Source organism: Miscanthus floridulus, chromosome 7, assembly GCF_019320115.1.
Source record: "Miscanthus floridulus cultivar M001 chromosome 7, ASM1932011v1, whole genome shotgun sequence".
NCBI classification, from domain to species: Eukaryota; Viridiplantae; Streptophyta; class Magnoliopsida; order Poales; family Poaceae; genus Miscanthus; species Miscanthus floridulus.
The window spans coordinates 5,823,815-5,844,422 of NC_089586.1; the positions used below are offsets into that span (position 1 = coordinate 5,823,815).

Below are 20,608 nucleotides of genomic sequence, written 5' to 3' on the forward strand. Positions count from 1 at the left end.
TTTCTCTAAATCCCTCATCAAACCTGTGAGCCATTATCTACCTTCTGCATTTGATGTGGTTCTGACCTGCTCCAACTTTTTCTGAAAGTACTTGTCCTCAAGTTGTCGAGCAGCCTCCTAGAACAGATCAAAGTTACCCTTCACACCATCCTTCTAGAGTAGATTCTCGGCAAGGTGTCGAGTACACCAACGATGGTGCAAAGGTGCATACCCCTCTATCTTCTCTCGCGCGGCATTAAGTATGCCCTAGTGCCTATTAGATATGATGCCAACCTCCCTGCTAGGCCCAACCACATGTATCCGGACTAGCCTCAAGAACCATCCTCAACTGTCATTGTTCTCCTTCTCATCCAAAGCAAATGCCAAAGGAACCAACTTGTTATTCGCGTCATAGGACATGGCTATAAGAAGTGTGCCCTAGTATTTGCCAATCAAGAATGTACCATCAATGGGGAAGACGGGATGATAGTGCCTAAAGGCCTTGACACACTGAGGGAAGCACCAGAAAGCACGGAAGAATATCTGCCTCCCATCCTTCTATGCATTTGGTTTTGGGATGTACTCATAATGCATGCCTAGATTCATCGCATTGATTGCATTGAAGAGTACTGGCGGCTGCTCATACCTATCCTCCCAGTCCCCATATATCATCTTCCACGCTCACTGCATAGCCCTCCAAGCTTTACCATAAGTTATCACATAACCTCCATACAACGACTCAACGGTCCTGATAATTATCATAACCTTCATGTTGGGTTCTTCCTGCAATATTCCCATCAATCACTTGGCAATGAGGGTAGATGTCAACTACCGATGCCTCAGTGTCAGCACATGGTCAGCACAATTGTGTGGCCCGACAACTTTTGTGATCTTCCACTTTTTGGTGACCTTTTGCTTCCTTGCACAAACCCTCCATGGGTAGCGTTCCTTGTCACACACAACTGTGTAGCGGCGCTCTGCATATGAATGCAAGACCTTATAAGGTCTCTTTTGTATCACTGCAAACGCCTACAACCACCTCTTCAATGTAGGGATGGCCTCAGGAGCTTCTAGGAGCTCCTTGAACACCCTCCCATTCTCAATTACCATGTTAGGGCTGGCCTCAGGAGCTTCTAGGAGCTCATCATCACGTCCTTCTGCATATGCTTGATTGGAATGAGCAAGATCGCTGAACTCGTGAACTCTTGGATCACGGTGGCCGCGAAAGATACACCTCAGTATCTCAACATCACTCTTTGTCAGCTCTCCAACAGGGCAATCATCATCAGAATCAAGAGCCCTTGCTATCTCATATGGCTCTGAATCATGCATAATTTCAACACTATTGGAGCCACGAAATCCATCTTCACAGTGCACTTGCGCAGCAACAGGGGGCACATCCACATTCTTAGGAATGTCTCCTGCAACATAAGTAGAGAAATGAGGAAAGAATAAAAGAAATAGATGTAAGGAAGGGGTAAGCTCCTAATAACCATATGGTTAAGACACTTACTTGGATGATTCTGTGTCAAAGGGATCTCATGAGGAGGATCTGCCACAACAACATGAGTCTAGCAAGCATCTCCAACTACCGCATTAGGGGCAGATTGAGCATCGGGAACCGTAGGTGCACCCTCTACATCCATATCAGGTTCCGAGACAGGAGGGTCGATGTGTGCCTGCTAACCCATTGGTGGGGAAAACCCATGAGGGATGGGATCGACTAACACCCGACGCACAACCACGTCCAAACATTGCAACTGGCTCTTCATAGCCGATCTTACATAGTTCTCCCACTGATCCGCACAACTAATTGGGATCATTTGCCTGAGGATGTTGGAAGGAGAACCTAGGTGCAGTACACCCTCAACTGCAATGACATCATCTCCAAGGCAATGCAGCTCCTCCCGAGCCCTTGCAACCATCTCACTAAATGAAGGCCTATTATTGAATAGCACAGGCACGCTTTGCATGTCAACAAACTCAACATATCCATAGCGATCGTATTCAACGGTGCCTCCATGATATATGATCACTAGGTTGTCCATCTAGTTCAAACATATAACGAAACACATGTCATTTAGTCCAAATTAGACGATAGATAGTACCTAACAAGTACTTTCTAACTACAAACTAAGTAAATAAGATAATAACTACATACATAGATACAGTGTACTAACTAAATAGCTAGATCCTATTTAGTTAACTAAATATATAACTACTTATCTAAGTAGTTATCTAACTATATCTATGTACCTATATTTCTATCTATCTCACTAGATCACTAACTAAATCAACTACCTGAGTCATCACATTAACTAGTAAATAACAAATGCTAAAACTACTACACTAAAATCAAAGCTAACTAAGTACGCACATTACAAATTCACAATTTTTACCTGTCCGACGACAGAGTCGCGGACGTCGACGGAGTCGCAGCGGACGCCGGGCGTGGGTCAGGGCGACGAGCGGGGCTGACGGTGGCACGGTCGGGCGCTGCAGGTGCTGGGGCAGGTGGGGGCGGCCGAGGACGGTGGTGGCACGTGGCGGGCGGGGGAAGCCCGACGCTCCGCGCGGCGAGGGCGGCACGGTGGGCGCGCCCGAGGCCGGCGGCGGCGGGCGGCACGGTCACGGTCACGGCACCGGTGCGGCGGGGCGCGGCCAGATGGCACGTCGGGCGAGGCACGAGCGCGGGGACCGGCGCGGCCGCGGGGCGAGCGTGGGGACCCACGCGGGGCGGGGGCGGTGGCGGCGCGGCGCGGGGCGCGGGTGAGGGCGCGCGGGCATAGGCGGCCGGGGGCGGGAGAGGACGCGGGCGGCGGCGGCGGTGCGCTGCTCGGACGAGGGAGGTGCGAGAGAGAGAGAGGGGGAGAGGAAGAAAGAAAGAATTTGGGCCATACGTAAGACAGACTGACGCCGAGTTTCCTGCCATATCACCACCACGTCTGCTTCGAGCCTAAGGTGGCGCCAAGACGTGTAAACTCGGCGTCAGCAGCGATGGCGCCGAACTAAGGGTCCAGATTTTGAAATTTACTTTCAGGGCATATTTGTGAATTTTTTTAAAAAAAAAGGCTAAAAAAAAATCGGCAAGTTTGACAACACGTACAAGTGTGGCCGGTGCGGGTGTGCGACTGTGACGGTCCAGGCCGTCCCGGACGTCCGGACCGTCGGATTGGCACGTGTTTCCGGTGGTAGCTGGCTCCATCCAGTTGCTAGGGCCGGAGAGTGCAGCACCAGCGCGTGCCGCACACCAAACACTCCAAACCCTGTCGTCGTCGCAATCGCAACCACCAGTCAAGACAAGAGTGTCGTGAGTTAGTTTGCAGAAGAATTGCAGGTAACAACACCAGGGCATGCAAGGAAAGCAGAGCATGCACGCGATGCGCCACGCTGCATTGCAGCTATTACAGTACAGAAGAACAGCAAGTGTGTGTCTATCTATCTATCTATAAAATCTCAAGAAGCAGAGATGCATGGCACCGGGCATCGACGATCATCCATCTATCCATCAAATCTCCAAAGTCGGCAATAGTGAATTACTAGCTAGATGGTGTCGCCGTCGCCGCTGCTGCAGCTGCCGGCGCGCGTGGAGGCTCTGAGCGGCCTCTCCGCCATCCCGCTCGAGTACGTCCGCCCCGCCGACGAGCGAGCCGGCCTCGGGGACGCCTTCGACCTGGCGCGCACCCATGCCAACGACCACACCGCGCCGCAGATCCCCGTCGTCGACATCTCCCCCTTCCTGGACGCCACCAGCAGCCAGCAGCAGCGGGACGCGTGCGTGGAGGCCGTGCGCGCCGCCGCCGCCGACTGGGGCGTCATGCACATCGCCGGCCACGGCATCCCCGCCGAGCTCATGGACCGCCTCCGCGCCGCCGGAGCCGTCTTCTTCGCCCTCCCCATCCAGGACAAGGAGGCCTACGCCAACGACCCCGCCGCCGGCCGCCTGCAGGGCTACGGTAGCCGCCTCGCCACCAACACCTCCGGGCAGCGCGAGTGGGAGGACTACCTCTTCCACCTGGTGCAACCCGACGGGCTCGCCGACCACGCGCTCTGGCCCGTGCACCCGCCCGACTACGTCCCCGCCACCCGCGACTTCGGCCGCCGAACACGGGAGCTGACCTCCACGCTGCTCACCATCCTCTCCATGGGGCTCCTCGGCCCAGACCACGGCGACGCGCTAGAAAAGGCGCTCATCACCCACTCCCAGGCAGAGGCAGGAGACGAACATGAACAGAAGCAGCAGGACCTCGACCTCCTCCTGCAGTTCAAGATCAACTACTACCCGAGGTGCCCACAGCCGGAGCTGGCCATCGGCGTCGAGGCCCACACGGACGTCAGCGCCCTCTCCTTCATCCTCCACAACGGCGTGCCGGGGCTGCAGGTGCTCCACAGAGGCCGCTGGGTCACGGCGCGCGACGAGCCGGGCACCATCATCGTGCACGTGGGCGACGCCCTGGAGATCCTCAGCAACGGCCGCTACACCAGCGTCCTCCACCGCGGCCTCGTCAACCGGGAGGCCGTGCGCATCTCCTGGGTCGTCTTCGCCGAGCCGCCACCGGACGCCGTGGTGCTGCGCCCGCTGCCGGAGCTCGTCACGGCAGACCAGCCCGCGAGGTTCACGCCGTGCACATTCAAGGAGCACCTGGATAGCAAGCTTTTCAAGAAGAAACAGAAGGAGCAGCAGAAAGCAAAGGAGGAGGAGGATGGCAATGGTGTCCACCACCACGACGAGCCGCTGCCTCAGACTCAGACCAACTGATCTCCCTCTCGTCGATCCATCAATAATAAGACAATCTATCTATGCATCCGGCCACGCATATCTTCGCTCGCTAGTAACTAATAAGGAATTATCCTGCATTTTCATATATTTTTGTGTGGATCATATCGATCAATTTGTGCTACCCTCAACCATTCATTCTGTCCGTTCCATTTACTCAATTTACTACTGTCGACTTTTGAAACTTGATCAAATCATCGCTTAGTTAAATTTGTCCCCTTTTCTTGTTCCTCGTTATAAAATTGTGTTTTTCGTTTCGAATTTGTGGGTGGCAAAAAACATAAACAAAGGACAGAACCTCTAGAGGAGACAGGAGAGTAATAAGGAGTTTTGTGGCTCATGGACCATGGCCGGCCGGCCGGCTATCTTCTTGCATGATATATCTATCCTTTTCTTAGTTTGCTCCTCTACTTAACATCGATAACATAGGAACAGTCCACAAATTAAACAAATCTGCTTTTTTGAGAAAAATTAAACAAGTCCGCTGCTAGATTGTGACGATCTCTTTTCTCAATTTGCTGTTGTAGTACTTTTGTAGATTTATTTTGGACTTTGTGATGTTTGCCGGCTTGTTCAGACTTCAGAGAGCCCAATATGAACTTATAGAGAAGACTGGAGCAGTCTCTGAAATGGTCTGGGCTTCCAAAGGAACCTTAGAGTTTCAAATACATTGGTGAATTGGGCTCTTTCTCTCTGAAAAAAAGACTGAGGCCTTGTTTAGATCACCTCCAAATTCCAAGTTTTTTCACTCTTTCTCCATCACATCAATTTTTAGCCGTTTGCATGGAGCATTAAATGTAGGTAAAAAAAATAACTAATTGCACAGTTTAGTTCGAAATCACGAGATGAATCTTTTGAGCTTAGTTGGTCTACGATTGGACAATATTTACCAAATAAGACGAAAGTGTTACTATTCATCAGGTTGAAATTTTTTGCAATCTAAACATGGCCTGAGATTACGGTGGTTTGGTTGTAGAGCGCACAAACTTCAAGGTTCTAGTATTTGCATATTACAAATCAATGGCAGGAAATAGAGGAAATGAGGTGCTAAGTTAGAAAGGCTAAAAATTTAACTAGATTTGAACCAAATTTTATATTGAAGATAAACTACACACCTTAGGTGATAACCAATACTTATTGTTTGGATGAGACGATAACTACTCCCTCAGTTCCAAATTATAAGATGTTTTTTACTTTTCTAGATCCATAGCTTTTGCAACACACCTAGACATATGTTATGTCTAGATACATAGTAAAAAACTTTGAATCTTGAAATGTCAAAACGTCTTATAATTTGGGACGGAGAAAGCAACTAATTTTCTATATAGCAGCTCTGATTTAATAGTGCTAATGATGATTTTCTTAGGTGGACCGGTGCTGCAGCGGTGCAGCCCCGGCAGCACCAGTCCTTCCTCCGCCCGTGTCAGAGTACGCCAACAAAACCAAAAATAGCTGATGAATAACACAAACATAAAAGGGGCTCAAAACTAGGTAATGCAATGGAGCTAGTGCATTGTCAGTATCACAGGTCATGCAGCAAAGGTGCAAAATAGTATGCTCAAACTTTCATATAATCAAACTTTCCTGCATACTGAAATTTGATCCAACCCATAAAACTGAAGTATAGTGGATTGCTGGTGGCACACATGTTCATAATGTCAGAGACCCAGAAAATAACAGGTTAATATGGAAAACCATCAATCGATATATTCAGAAGCAATAGAAAAGAGTAACTCACAAGCTCAAAACTAAAGCAGCAGGCAACAAATAGCTACAGGTTGCAAGTTGTAAGAAGATCCTGCCACAACCAAAATCGCACAGCCAGTTGGTAGAATCTATACAGATTCATGGTTTACCTGTACACTACTACGTGTGCATATAGCAAGTTCGCCAAAAAAGCTCAAGGACATCCAAATAAATTACCTGAGTTACAACATGCAAACCAACTTGAAAACTTCATTGACAGTCAGTTGCAAGCAGCCGAGAATGAAATCATAATCGGTTGGTATTAATTGGCCAACCACAGCACAGAATTGCTCATTAGCCATAACAGAGTAGACAGGTGGGAATGAATGTACTCCAGCGATTTGTTCCATTTTCAACATATATATATAACAAAGAATGGGGGAGAATTATCAGCCCTGCCCTATCGGCTTATTACCATGCTAGTTTACAATTTGAGGTAGTTTGTAGTTACTGATTCTACAACAAATTGTGTAGCCAAGCAGTCAGAAGCTATATTATGGCTGGCAGGTCCTAAGAATTATCAGCGTTGATATCTTTGTGTAGCAAAGAAGCCAGCAGGAAACCTTCGGTGGTTCTTGTGTGCGGTGGTGCTCCTGGTGCTGCTGCTTCTGCTTCTGAAAGGAGTAAGACCAGCATCCACAGTGCTGGTAGGAGGTGAAAAATAGTGAACGCTGCGGCTGCGGCGGAGCCAGTGGAGCCTGTCCTTGAGGCGAGGCCGGCAATGGTGGACATGTGCATGTCCAACAGAATCACCGGGGAGTGATATCTCAGAAGAGTCCATACCATTCCCAGCGGAAGACGCGGAGTGGCTGCCGTTGAGTCGGATACCTTGCGACTGGGACGAAGAGGATCTTGCAATGGCGGCGCCCCCAGGGTGGAGAGCGTACCTTGACCTGGAGGACTCGGAGAAGGACCTGTTGAGCAGATGTCCTGCGGGCTTGGCGAGGAAGCCCTTGATTGGCCACAGTTGGTTCCACCTCAGGCTCCCCGTCCTCCTCTCGACCATGGCAACGCAATTGCTTCCCGCAGAAGCAGCGGCGTTGTTTGGGTGTGGATTAGTAGGCGCCAGCGCCACACCAGCAGCAGCAGCAGCAGCAGCTGCGGCAGAGGTGGTGGAGGAGGAGGCGTCCAGGGACTGACGGGACGGTAGGCAGGAGGAATGGTTGGCGGCGGCGGCATCACAGCAGGCGATCCATTCGCTGCAGGAGTGACGAAGAGAGCGCTTGCGCTGGAGGTGAGGCGGCGGATCTTGGGCGTCGGCGCCACTGGTGGAGGCGGCGCCGTCGGTGCCGGTGCCGGTGCCCTGCTCACGCTCCTCTCCTTGGTCCTCTTGCTGGAAGAGGCGAAGGAGCGTGGTTCTCCCTGCCCCTATCCTTCTCCCCACCGCTGGCGGTTCCCCTGTTGTCCCTGTGGAACAAGAAGCAGGGAACTCCTCCTCCGGGTCCTGGTGGAAGGGAAGCGAAGGCGGACGAGGCGGCGGCGGCCGGGAAGGGGAGGCCACAACCACACCAATTAGATTGGTAGCGTGGAGCCTGTCGAGGAGGCAGGCGGAGCAGAAGCCGGTGAAGGGCGGCTCCGACGGATGCTTGGGGCACCTCCTCCCCATCCCCGACGCAGCATCGCCATCGCCCATCCAGATAGGATGGGATGGGACGGGGGATTCCGCTTCGAATCAAGTGCTTGGATTGGAATCTTGGACTGGTGAGGAGGTGAATTGGAGGCTGGATTGGATGCCGGAGATCAAACGGCAAGGTTTGACTAGGGTTTTGACCAGCGATCTGGTCAGGTCGGGTGGGTGGAGCGTGGAGTAAGTGGGGGGACGGCCTACACGGCTAGAGGAAGATGACGAATAGAGGAGGGAGCCGTTGGCCCGTTGCGTTGCGTCGCGCTCCTTGCTCTCCTCCTCCGCCTCCGCCTCCGCCGCCGTTGGATCTGGAGGATGGATGGATGACCAGGATCAAGTCACGCTGCCAAGTGGGCCCCGTTATCAGGATAGAATTCGCCTATTCCATTTCCATTCCTATCGAAAGACAAGTCCTAACTATCTTGAACAAGTCATTTTATTTATCGTTTGACCTAGACTATACAAATTGGTCCAATTTATCTCTAACTGACGTTTTCTCTCCATGAAATTTGTGTTTTGGGTTTAAACATTGGTGAGGTGATGCATGACACCCACCACATTAAAAAAAAATACCGAGTGTTTTCCATGCATTCTAATATCTCAGGTGATATCAAATGCTAACCGATCAAAATAACCACAACTCTAGAAGTAATCTATTTTTTTTAACTCTTGACATACAAACTCACAAAATTTTTACATCCAACTTTATGTCTCACTGTGTGACCAAAAAAAAATCGTTAGGGGGTGAATTGGAACGATAAATGATGTGATTAGTTGGATGTATATGTCCTAGCCAGACTCGTCGGATGCAAGTTCCTACACATACATAGATTTTGAGCATTTGTGATGACCAGACTCGTTGGATGCAAGCGCTTACCCATGTAAAGATGTTATTAGTATATAATTAGTACTTCCTCCGTCCCAAGATAAGTGACTTTTTGACTTTTATACTTTTTATTTGACTGTTCGTCTTATTTATTTTTTTATGTAAATAATAAAAATAAATAAGTCGATTTTAAAGTATCTCTAATGATAGAATAAGTCATAACAAAATAAATAATATTTATACAAAAATTTTTAATAAGACTAACGGTTCTGGGACAGGAATCACTACCGGTTGATAATATAACCCGACAGTAATACTATCATTGGCAGTGATAACTATCTGTCACTGCCTATTATTTTTTAAAATTTATCAGTTATTTTTAAATTCAGCAGTGATACGTTTGTCGATAGTAATTTATCAGTGAGGGCCAACATATTATAGTTGGGTATTCCCGGTTTATCCAAGAAAAATGAAAAAAGTTCAGTCCATAAGCACAAAAATGTTTAAATACTAATGATTAAATTTAGAAGTGATCAAGTTCCAAATATCCACAAAATAAACCTACAAAATATTTAAAGAAGCTACGATAACATTAGCGTCGTGCTCCTTGAAGCTACTGATGATATGGCTACCTTTAACATGCAAAAGGGACTCACACTTAACAAATGAGACCAATGACACTCTCCAGCTTATGAATTCTCGTTCTTATTTCACAAATTATTCTTCACACATACTCCCTCCGTCCCAGAATATCTGTCGTTCTCGCTTCCCGAGAAACAACTTTAACAAAATATATATTAAAAAATATTATTATTTATGGTATATAATTAGTATCATCGGAAAGATCTTTGAATCTAATTTTTTAATAAATTTATTTGGAGATACAAATGTTGCTAGTATTTTCTACAAATCGAGTCAAACTTGTGGCACGAAAACCGGAAACGACAATTAAATCGGGACAGATGGAGTAATTTAGTGAGGAAAGGACTCTCTCAGTAGTACTAGTATTGCTTAGGCAATTGGAGGTACTAGCACCAATAAGAAGCTTATAAATAACAACAATTTGATTTGTTTCTTTATTTTAACAAAAATAATAATGAAAAGGTGACCCTTGGGTGGCTGAGACACTACAGGCCCTGGATATCGTCACCCACTCAGGAATAAGGCTAAAGACCTGCGTTCTGGATCGGAGCGGAGGCCCCCCACTCCCGGGCATCCTTGCCGACCGAATTTTTTACATTTTCGTTTTTTTTTGAAAGTTTCTCACAGATAGATTTTTGTCGGAAAGATTTCAGAAAATGAACCTTTAGTTCGGCGTCATTGGTGCTGGCGCCGAGCTAACACGTCTCGGCGCCAGCGTCTCTGGCACCGAGTTCCTGGGCACGGTACATGACATGGCAGTGATTTCGGCACCAGTCACTCTGGCGCCGAGCTCGGCGCCGTAGATCTTGGCGTCGAGCTTGGCACCAGAGTGACTGGCGCCGAGCTCCCTGCCATTTAACCCCGGCCAACCTTTCTGCCCGAGCGTTCTTGCTCTTCTTTCTCCTTCCTATCGGGTTTTTTCTCTCCCCACTTCACCCTACCTCACGAATCGGCATATTGGACCTTGGAAACTTTGATTTGATCCGTAGATCTTCGAGAGCAAGGTATCCTCGCTTTCGATAGGAAGGAGAAAAAAGAGGAAGAACGCTCGGGCAGAAAGGTTGGCCGGGGTTAAATGACAAGGAGCTCGACGTCAGTCACTCTGGCGCCGAGCTCGGCGCCAAGATCTACGGAAAATTTACTACTGTATCTCATGTAGTGTTAGCCCTGAAAGAAGCTAGCACACCATCTCAAAATTGGTCTCCACCCCGGATCCCGCCTTTATTATTGTAGTGGGCTTGCTGATCCTCGTATTTATGTGGTGATTGACTCCACAATGCAAACATGTAAATAGTTTCCTACCCAGATTTGGTACTAAACTTTGTCAGCTCAACCTTTATGCTAGCTAATTAGCTAGTTTTTGTCATTAAGTGCCTTTGTAAATCTATCGTGTTGGTAGTCTGCAGTAACCTCGCGCGCTCTACATACTTAATATACTCAATAAATTGCAGCTAGTTCTATTGAAGTTTTGTTCCACAAATTAAACCACCTGATGCCATACAACTCATATATCCTTCGGTCTAGTTTATTTATTATAAGATGCTTTCTAACCTTGCCTTGCACGGTCTCCTAATTTATACTTTGACCATCGTAAATGGTCTCGATAGTGTTGAGGTGCCAAATATACCCGATTTTGCAGTTTGGGGTACCATAAGAGTTTAGGGGGGCAAAAATAGACTCAATCCTATAGAATGTAACACATATATTCTATTTCATCGCATCGCCCATAAATAATCTTAGAACATGCATCGCTCTCTCTCTCTCTAATAATGTTTTCATTCTCATAAATTACCATCCTAAAATTGGCACAGCCACACGCGGAGAGTTAAGCTAGTTTATATATAAATAAATAATAAATAAGAACGTATATATACATAGAAACGACAGAGATGTGAAGCCAAGCCACAACATTTTAATTTCCTAATAACGAAGTTAGTACATCGATCAAGCGACTAGCTATGTAACTGAATCAAAGAGACATGCATACAATCCTAGGCATGCATCATCATCATCATCATCATCATCTACTACTACTAGGTAGAGAACTAATAGAGATAGCTAGACTGGTGTCTTCATCTCTATCTTGTGGTAGCACAACTTCAACTTACACATAGGCCGGCTCAACTCGGATTTAGTTTATGGATGGCTTGATTCCGATCCATACATGCATTGCACAGGCAGAGCATATACATCATGCATGGGTTACATATCATGCACCGGCCGGCCGTATACGTGTGTGTGATGGAAGGATGAAGAAGAGACACCCAGCCTGAGCTCAAGGTCGAGATCGCCGTCAGCATCCTCCGGGGCACCACCTGCTGGAGCATGCGCAGTAGGGGTAGTAGAAGTGGCTGCAGCAGTGTTGCAGTTGCTGCACACCGCTCCAACCCCCAGCTCCAGCTCCATGGACGACGGGCGCTTACTGTCACCATCACGATCAAGAAGCTTCTTGCTGCTGCTGCTGCTGGGGCGATGGCGATGGTACTGTGGCGGTGGATAGTTCAGGTTGGGAATCATCATCATCATCGCCGGCGGTGCCCTGGCCGGTGGTGGTGGTGGAGGAGGAGGAAGAGGAGGAAGAGCAGGAGGTGAGCCGTGCCTGAGCCTTGCCCTGTCCCTCCTGTGGACATTCATGTGGCCCCCGAGTGCCTGCGCGGACCTGAACTCCCTCTTGCAGAAGCTGCAGGGGTAGGATCGCGGTGGCCAAGTGAAGCTGCAGCTGCTGTAGCTCCATGACGATGCTGCTGCCTGCTGCTCTCTGCTTGATGTGCCCTGCTGCAGCTGCTTCTTCCTGCTCTCCCTCTCATCCATGCTAGCTGCTACTGCTAGATCTAGCTCTGCTACGTACTTCTCTTGCTTGCAATGTAGCCAGAAGGTATAGCTAGCTAAGAGATACTATGCATGGTGTAGTGCTTTGCTAGGTGGTATGTAATGGCCGGTATTGCTGGTGCGTAGTGATGAGTGGAACGAAACGGTGTTGCTAGCTAGCTAGCTATTTGTACACCGATCGATGTCCCGCTACCTCCATCACTAGTGCAGTAGTGAGTGCTGCCTGCTCTCTGTCTCACTAGCCGGCCGGTCATGGATCGGATAGATCGATCGTCGTCGTCATTTATCATGCAAATCCACTACACGACTCACTCACTCTCTGTGCGTGTCTCTCTCTCTACTGAACAGTTGTGCATGCTATCATGGCGCGCGTTGGACTTGACTGGGCGATCTCTCGCTCGCTCGCTCTCTCCCTCTCTGTACACACCCGCACAGACAGACAGAAAAAGATGGAGTGTGCGAGGGAGTCCGGGCCGAGCCAGCAGCAGAGAGGAGACGACGCCACTGTAGACGACGGTGCATTCATTCATTCATGTAGCAGTTGCATTTCACTGGTTGTGTGATGGACGACTACAGGAGTACATGAACATGTGAGCTAGAGCTAGCGAGGAGTCGGAGGAGAACCCGAAATAGCTTCCTCGGTATCCCCATCTCTCGTTTGTCAAAGGTGAGCAGTGAAAATCTTTCCTTGCACAACAAACTGAGACTGCAGGCTTGGCCTGGCCACCCTCAGCACAGCACTCACCACTTCACCAGTGACCAGTCCGTCGTCCTCTTTGACCACTGCACGTACATGCACGTGCACATCACTAGCTCTGCTAGCAATCCAGTAGCCAAGACGATCCATCATCAGCTGTGTGCCTGCCTACCTTGCTGAAGCATATGCATCCCGCCAGTTCTAAATCCTAATGCAGGTACGCACTACGCAGCTTATACTAACTAGTTAGAGGAAGAAGTTCCCCCCACTTTATTTCAACGAAACAATGTGCATAATCATCAAGCACCATACAACCGATTCGAGGCATGCCCACCGCCACAGGTATCACTCTACAAACAATAATTAACTACATTGTAGATCTCTTCATAGTTCATACACAAAAAAAAGAAAAGCAAACTACATGTTGATCGATCTATAGCATATCACTCATCATATATATGTACTCGGAAGGATCTAAAAGGCAACCAAAAGAATAATGGGCCATGTTTAGTTCACCCCAAATTCCCAACTTTAACACTATGCAAAAAGAAGATTCTCCGTCACATCAAACTTGTGGTACATGCATAGAGTACTAAATGTTGACGAAATCAAAAACTAATTGCACAGTTTGGTTGTACTCTGCGAAACGAACGTTTTGAGCCTAATTAGTCAACGATTGGACAATTATTACCAAATACAAACGAAATGATACAGTGCAGCTACAGTGTGCTACAGCGTTTTTGGCGTCGCCAAATTCAGGCAACTAAACATGGCCATGGTGAATAAGGCTCCGTTTGGCACGGCTCAACTTCACTAGTGAAGCTGTTTTTTTGGGTTTCGCTGGAGCCGTTTTGGTAAATCATTTGGCAAAACAGCTCCACATACAGAGTTTCTTAAAACATGCTCTCACAGAGCGTCATGCAGGATGAGGTGAAGCCACTATTTTTTGCTCCATCCCAACTCAAACCTCTGTGCGAGCACGATTTAAGGGACTTTCTGGATGAAGCCGTTTGTTTTACCCCGTTTGACACAAAGCGGCTCCAAACGGCTCTTGAAGCCATGGAGAAGCCCTACCAAACGGGAAGAGTTTCAATTTTTTCTCGCCGACTATACGAGTTATATGTTGGCTATGTTCAAAGGTAAACATTAGCCTATTTTATAGCTCTTGCCAAGTTCACGTAGTCATAAGGTACCTACACCTTATGAACAAGGCTATAGAGACGGTGCAGAAGCCGAACAAGCAAAGAATGGAGAAGGACACCAAAGTACAATATAGAAACCGGTCTGGCCTCCTTCTCTAAAAATAATTTGAGTAGGCTTTCGATGGAAAAGCAAAAAAACCAATCAAACAATCTCCAAAAAAAATTGAACAAAAAACTCACAACGTCATGATGAATCAATCCCCAGGAGATCTACTCCAAAAGAGAAAGTTGCAAAAACTGGCACAATCAGTTTCACATAATCAACCCAACCTGTTTCTCCAAAGGGGGGGTCTGCAAAAATAATCAAACTTGGTCCATACCTTGACGAATTCGTGGTGGTAATCCCATGTGATCTTTCCAGAAAAGTCCAAGCTTCATCACGAATTGAAGAATTTCTCTCTTAATTTGGGTTTTTTTCAAGAAAGCGCAAAAGAGGGAATTGAAGGCACTTGTGGAAAATCAATTCAAGGGAAAGTCTAGATACATTCCTAAGATCTCATAGCACCTAAAACCTAGTCAAGAACACCCTAATAGCTCCATCTCAAATATTTTCATGAAATCCGCCACTACCTAAGCCTTCTTATGGTGAGCACCACCAATGAGCACTACTGGAGACGGCCTCTTTGCCGAGGGCCTGAGGCCCTCGGCAAAGGCCCATTAACCCTCAGCAAAGGCTTTGCCGAGGGCGGCCCTCGACAAAGAGCTCTCGGGGAATTTTGAGTCGGCGAAGAGGGTCTTTGCCGAGGGCCCTTTATCGGGCACTCGGCAAAGCCTTTGCCGAGGGCTGGACCGGCACTCGGCAAAGAAAAGCAGCCGTCACGGCGTCGGCGCCTGGGACGGAGTCTTTGCCGAGGGCCGTCTCTGGGGACCCTCGGCAAAGAATTATTCTTTTTTTTTTGAAAAATCTTTGCCGAGGGCCTCCAACCATGGCCCTCGGCAAAGAAATGTTGCAGAATTTTTCCAAAAAATCTTTGCCGAGGGCAATGGGACGGCCCTCGGCAAAGAATTATTCTTTTTTTTTTAAATCTTTGCCGAGGGCTTCCCCGCAGGCCCTCGGCAAATAAATTTTAATTTTTTTAAAAAAGTCTTTGCCGAGGGCCTCCAACCATGGCCCTCGGCAAAGAAATATTCCAGAATTTTTCTAATGAATCTTTGCCGAGGGCAATGGGACGGCCCTCGGCAAAGGACCCTTCTTTGCCGAGGGCCTTGGTCATTGCCCTCGGCAAAGAGGTAGAAATTTAATTTTTTTTGTTTTTTGCATTCCATCGACACAAGCATTTCATATATATACATATATATATCAACCATCACATATATATATATCACACAGAACCTATTTTCTCACAATATATCACAACCATAATTGTGAACCACAAATCACAATATATTACAACGACAAGTCACATGTTCATCATCATTCACATGTTTATTACGATAAGTTCATGAAATCCAAGCACAAGTCAGAACCATAAACCACAAATATTACAATAAAGTCCAACCACATCACCTAGCACTAGTCCTCATCAAGGTAGCCTATGAGACGGTGGTGAAGGAAAGGCGGGATCACCCGGTGACGCACTACTGGGATGATTAGAACCCGCGGACGGAGGCTGCACAAAGGAGCAGAGATTGCATGTGTGAGTAATCTAGGAAAACAGTTTTGGAACTTAGAGATTGCATCTAGTAATCTAGGAATACAAAAAGATTAGACTCAATTGAAAATTTCGGCAGCACCTCCCCTACATGGGGAGGTTTCCAAAACCTGCAAGAAACAATGGCACGAACGCCGACATCCACAACGGCACGAAGGCCGACATACATGCAAAGCACAAGGAAAAAGTGAACTTTCATACTTACAGGAGTAGCTGCAGGAGTAGGAGGTGGAGGAGCTAAAAACTACACAGGTACACCCGATGCTTGCCCAAGACTTTGCATGATCACCATCATCTCCGCTATCTGCTTCTGCGCGTCCTCGAACGCGACCTACTGGGCCTGCAGCTGTGCGGTCAGTTCCATGTTCTGCTCTTGACTTTGCACTTTTGTTTCTTGCAGCTCAGCCTGCAATATTTCACTCCAATGTATCAGTAATGCAAATCTAATTTAGGTGTGTAAATATCAACGTACGACGAGTAAAACAGGAATTACCTAGAGTGCATGGACCTGCTGCAGTGCTGGAGAAGGCCGTGTGCGTATGGGCTAGCTGGAGCTCGTGCTCCGTGCTCGGATAGCATCGAGGGAGGGAACAGTGGTGGAGTCGATGGCGCCGTCTACAATCCACAGCCGCCCATGCTTCTTGCCTCCTCCAAGCCTCATGATCATCTCTACATCAATGGGTTCAATGCGCACATTGTAATCTTCCCCATAGATCTCCCTTACCGAGGACGTGTACTCTTGGACTTTAGTGTACATGTTCAGGTTGGAGTACACCTAGGGCAGGGCGGCCGGGTCAAAGGAGACAGAGGACGACGCCCTGCCCATGTGGGACATAGCCCATGCAGAGAACTCCGAGACCTCCTCGCCCGGGTGCGCAGCCTCCTGCGAGAAAGACGGAAAGATGGTGAGAAATCAAGCAGAATTGAGCATCAAAATAAATGAAAGAAATCACTTACGTATGCTTGTTTGTATCCGGGGAGGCTGTGGCTGCCTTGATGGTGAGTTGGACCTTGCCTCATCAGACGCTGTTCTCGCTGCCTCTTGTGCGTGTCAATAAAGTCCTATGATAACCACTTGTCCACGATCATGGCCCAGCACTCGGGATACGATCGGCACCACCAGGGAATCACCTACAAGTCATCGAGTATTTGACATATAAGAAGATGAAATTGAACCTACTTAATATCAAAACGAATCATTATGAATGTTATTCGCCTACCTCAAGGTACTGGTCCCAGGTCAGCGTAATCAGTCTTGCTTGAGGCTTGGGGAGGGACTGCTTAAGTACCGACCTATAGTAGTCTATGTGGGCTTGGACGTGCCCATGGTGGTGCATCTCGGTGACATACTTCCTACAAGCTACGGCAGCCGCCTGATCCGCCTGGGCCTCAAGTCCTTCTTCGGCCTTGAAAATTTTCTGCATACAAAACCAATGTATCCATTCATTATTTCAATAAAACATTTAACCAATGAATGAGATGTATTAAGCAATGTTGTGCGAGAGAAACTTACCTAAAACTCCACCAATACCCGCTCCTGCTTGTTGCGGTAAGTGTCATCCATGACCAGCGCATACCTGTCCTAGTTGGAGGCTGGCTCCTGCACCACCGGCTCTTCGGACAGTTGCGCAATGCCGGGGTACCATTTCCTGCACAAAACACCAAGGATGCTCGCGGGGGTGTGTGCTAGAGTACCTGACAAAACCAACCAGGCCCTGCACAAGTAGTTGTGATAACATCTATAGTTACTTACCTCTTTGCCATAGGCCGAATCACTGGGCGGTTGTGAGGAAGCGGAACCGGAGGGAGGCTCGTGGGACCTCGCTCGTAGGGAGTCCGGGTAGCGATACCCCCTCCCTCGCCCTCGAGCCCCTCGCCTCCCTCACCCTCGAGCGCCTCGCCTCCCTCGCCCATCTGCTGACCCCTCTCGTCCTCCGACGAGGACGTGGCCATGGCCATCTGAAAGCTCTAGTTTGGTTTTGGTGAATTGATGAAACCCTAAGTGCTAACCTAGTTTATCAAGTGATTATGAGATAGGTAGCACACTTCAAGTAGAGAAGCTAATGAAGATCATAGCATGACAATGGTGATGGTATGGCGATGATCAAGAGCTTAGACTTGAAAAGAAGAAAGAGAAAAACAAACAGCTCAAGGCAAAGGTATAACTTGTAGGAGCTATTTTGTTTTGGTGATCAAGACACTTAGAGAGTATGATCACATTTAGGTTTGATAGCCGTACTATTAAGAGGGGTGAAACTCATATCGGAATACGGTTATCAAAGTGCCACTAGATGCTCTAACTCATTGTATATGCATTTAGGATCTAGTGGAATGCTAACACCCTTGAAAATATTTGTGAAAATATGCTAACACATGTGCACAAGGTGATACACTTGGTGGTTGGCACATTGGAGCAAGGGTGGAGAAGTTAGAAGTGAAAACAGAGGTGATGCCAGCGTCGGTCAAGTGACCGGATGCTGGATCCAAAAGCACCGGACGCTGACTGCCTGTGTCTGGTCGCGTTGACTGGTGGTACAGAGGCTATGGTTTACCACCGAACGCTAGGCTATGTCCGGTCGAGGTGGACAGGACGCGTCTGGTCGAGGAAAACCAGGGTTCGACCCTTACTATACTCGACCGGACGCTGAGGCACCAGCGTCCAGTCAGTTTTACCGGAGTGTCCGGTCAACATAGCAACCTTGTGAGCCTAGCCAAAGTCCTCCCACTCATCTCCATCATTGATTCATCATCATAGTGAGATTGGGAGTGAATCCAAGTGCATTGCTTGAGTGATTGCATCTAGAGGCACTTGGTGTTCGTGTTTCGCTGCGTATTTCGCTTGTTACTCTTGGTGGTTGCCGCCACCTAGATGGCTTGGAGCAACGAGGATCGTTGAGCGGAGGGTGGTGATTGTCTCCGGCTCCGATCGTGGTGATTGTGAGGGGTTCTTGACCTTTCCCCGGCGGAGAGCCAAAAGATACTCTAGTGGTTTGCTCATGGCTTATGTGATCCTCATCTTGTGTTGGTTGTGCGGCACCCTATTGAGGGTTTGGCGTGTGAAGCCAATTAGCGCGTGAACTTCCAAGTGAGTGAATCGCCACAACGAGGAGTAGCTTGCCGGTAAGCAAGTGAACCTCGGTAAAAATCATTATGTTCATCCTTTGATTCCAAGGTGATTGGTCTTCATTGTTATTCATCCTTGTGATTGATTAGTTCACTCCTCGACATGGCGGTATAACTATCTTGATCACTCTCTTTACTTTACCGCAAACTAGTTGACAAGCTCTTTAGTGTAGCTAGTTGTGAGAGCTTGCTTGCTTGATTGGTGTGGCTCTTTAGTTAAGTTTTTGAGAGCACACTAACATAGGGTAGTGTCATAACTCTTGTGTGAATTGACACTATCTAAACTAGAATTGTGGTAGGTGGCTTGCATTTTAAGTAGGCTAGCGCAACACTTGCTTCGCCTCATAATTGTCTAACCTTTTGTTAAGTGTTGTTGAAGAATTTTTATTAGGCTATTCACCCCCCCCCCCTCTAGCCATTAGGACCTTTCAAGTGGTATCGGAGCTGAGGTCACCATGATTTGAGGCTTAACAACCTTCGGTGTAAAAATGGCTCAAATCAACAACACCAAGAAGCCACCCCAATTTGATGGCATAAATTATCCCTATTGGAAGGCTAAGATGATAACATATATCAAGTCAATCAATAGGAAGATTTGGAAGGTGGTAGAAACAAAAATTGAGATTGAAGATGAAGAGACTCCCATCGCCGCCGAAGAATTGCTACTCCAAAACAATGACATTGCTCTTAGTGCCATCCATGATGCTTTGGATGAGAGAACATTTGAGCAAATCAAGAACATTGAGAGAGCTCATGAGGCATGGAAGAAATTGGAAGAATCATTTGAGGGCACCAAGGCAATTAAAGGTGCAAAGGCATACATTCTCAAGGATAAATTTGCTAGTTTCAAGATGAAGGAAGATGAAAGTGTGCTGGACATGTTCCATCGGATGGAAGTGATTGTAAATGATCTCAAGGCACTTGGTGAGAAGATAGAGGACAAGGAGTTCTCAAATAAGTTCTTGAGATGCTTACCCACAAGATTTGGTACATTGGTCACTATTCTAGTGAGGTCCGGTTTGGATACAATGACACCAAATCAAGTCTTGGGAGATATCATGACCAATGATGCCTATAGAGATAATGATGAGAAGGAAGAAAAGAGAGAGAAGAAAGAAGAGAAGAAGGATGACAAGAAGAAGAGCGTGGCATTCAAGGCCACATCATCCAAGGGCAAAGCTAAGCAAGAAACATCAAGTGAAGAAGATGAATTATGGGATGATGATGATGATGAGAAGATGACTCTATTTGTCAAGAGATTTGGCAAGTTCATGGTGAAGAAGGGCTATCGTGCACGAAGAAAGAAATCTTCATTCAAGAACAAAGAAGAGTCAAGAAGGTGCTTCAAGTGTGGAAGCAAAGATCATCTTGTTGCTCAATGCCCATACAATAGTGAAAATGATGATGACAACAAGAAGAACAAGAAGAAGGACAAGAAGGAAAAGAGAGAGAAGAAGGACAAGATGGCCTTCGAGAAGAAGAAGGGTGGTTCATATGTAGTCACTTGGGAT

The 20,608-nt window shown here is 47.6% G+C and overlaps 3 protein-coding genes across 3 annotated transcripts; 1 reads left to right on the forward strand and 2 right to left on the reverse strand.

Moving 5' to 3' along the window:
- The first annotated feature begins 3,434 nt into the window (after positions 1-3,434).
- On the forward strand, positions 3,435-4,966 carry LOC136462414 (leucoanthocyanidin dioxygenase-like). The gene has a single exon (XM_066461516.1). It carries the CDS (start codon positions 3,527-3,529, stop codon positions 4,736-4,738), a length of 1,212 nt encoding a protein of 403 aa, XP_066317613.1. The 5' UTR covers positions 3,435-3,526; the 3' UTR covers positions 4,739-4,966.
- A 1,784-nt stretch (positions 4,967-6,750) lies between these two features.
- LOC136462415 (uncharacterized) lies at positions 6,751-8,312 on the reverse strand. Its single transcript, XM_066461517.1, has one exon. It carries the CDS (start codon positions 8,133-8,135, stop codon positions 7,023-7,025), a length of 1,113 nt encoding a protein of 370 aa, XP_066317614.1. The 5' UTR covers positions 8,136-8,312; the 3' UTR covers positions 6,751-7,022.
- Positions 8,313-11,796: 3,484 nt separating this feature from the next.
- LOC136464969 (transcriptional regulator SUPERMAN-like) lies at positions 11,797-12,405 on the reverse strand. The gene has a single exon (XM_066463891.1). It carries the CDS (start codon positions 12,403-12,405, stop codon positions 11,797-11,799), a length of 609 nt encoding a protein of 202 aa, XP_066319988.1.
- Between the last annotated feature and the right edge of the window lie 8,203 nt (positions 12,406-20,608).

What these genes read in the sequence shown, in the direction of transcription:
- LOC136462414 (XM_066461516.1), top strand. Translation starts at nt 3,527, where the DNA reads ATGGTGTCGCCGTCGCCGCTGCTGCAGCTGCCGGCGCGCGTGGAGGCT.
- LOC136462415 (XM_066461517.1), bottom strand. Translation starts at nt 8,135, where the DNA reads ATGGGCGATGGCGATGCTGCGTCGGGGATGGGGAGGAGGTGCCCCAAG.
- LOC136464969 (XM_066463891.1), bottom strand. Translation starts at nt 12,405, where the DNA reads ATGGATGAGAGGGAGAGCAGGAAGAAGCAGCTGCAGCAGGGCACATCA.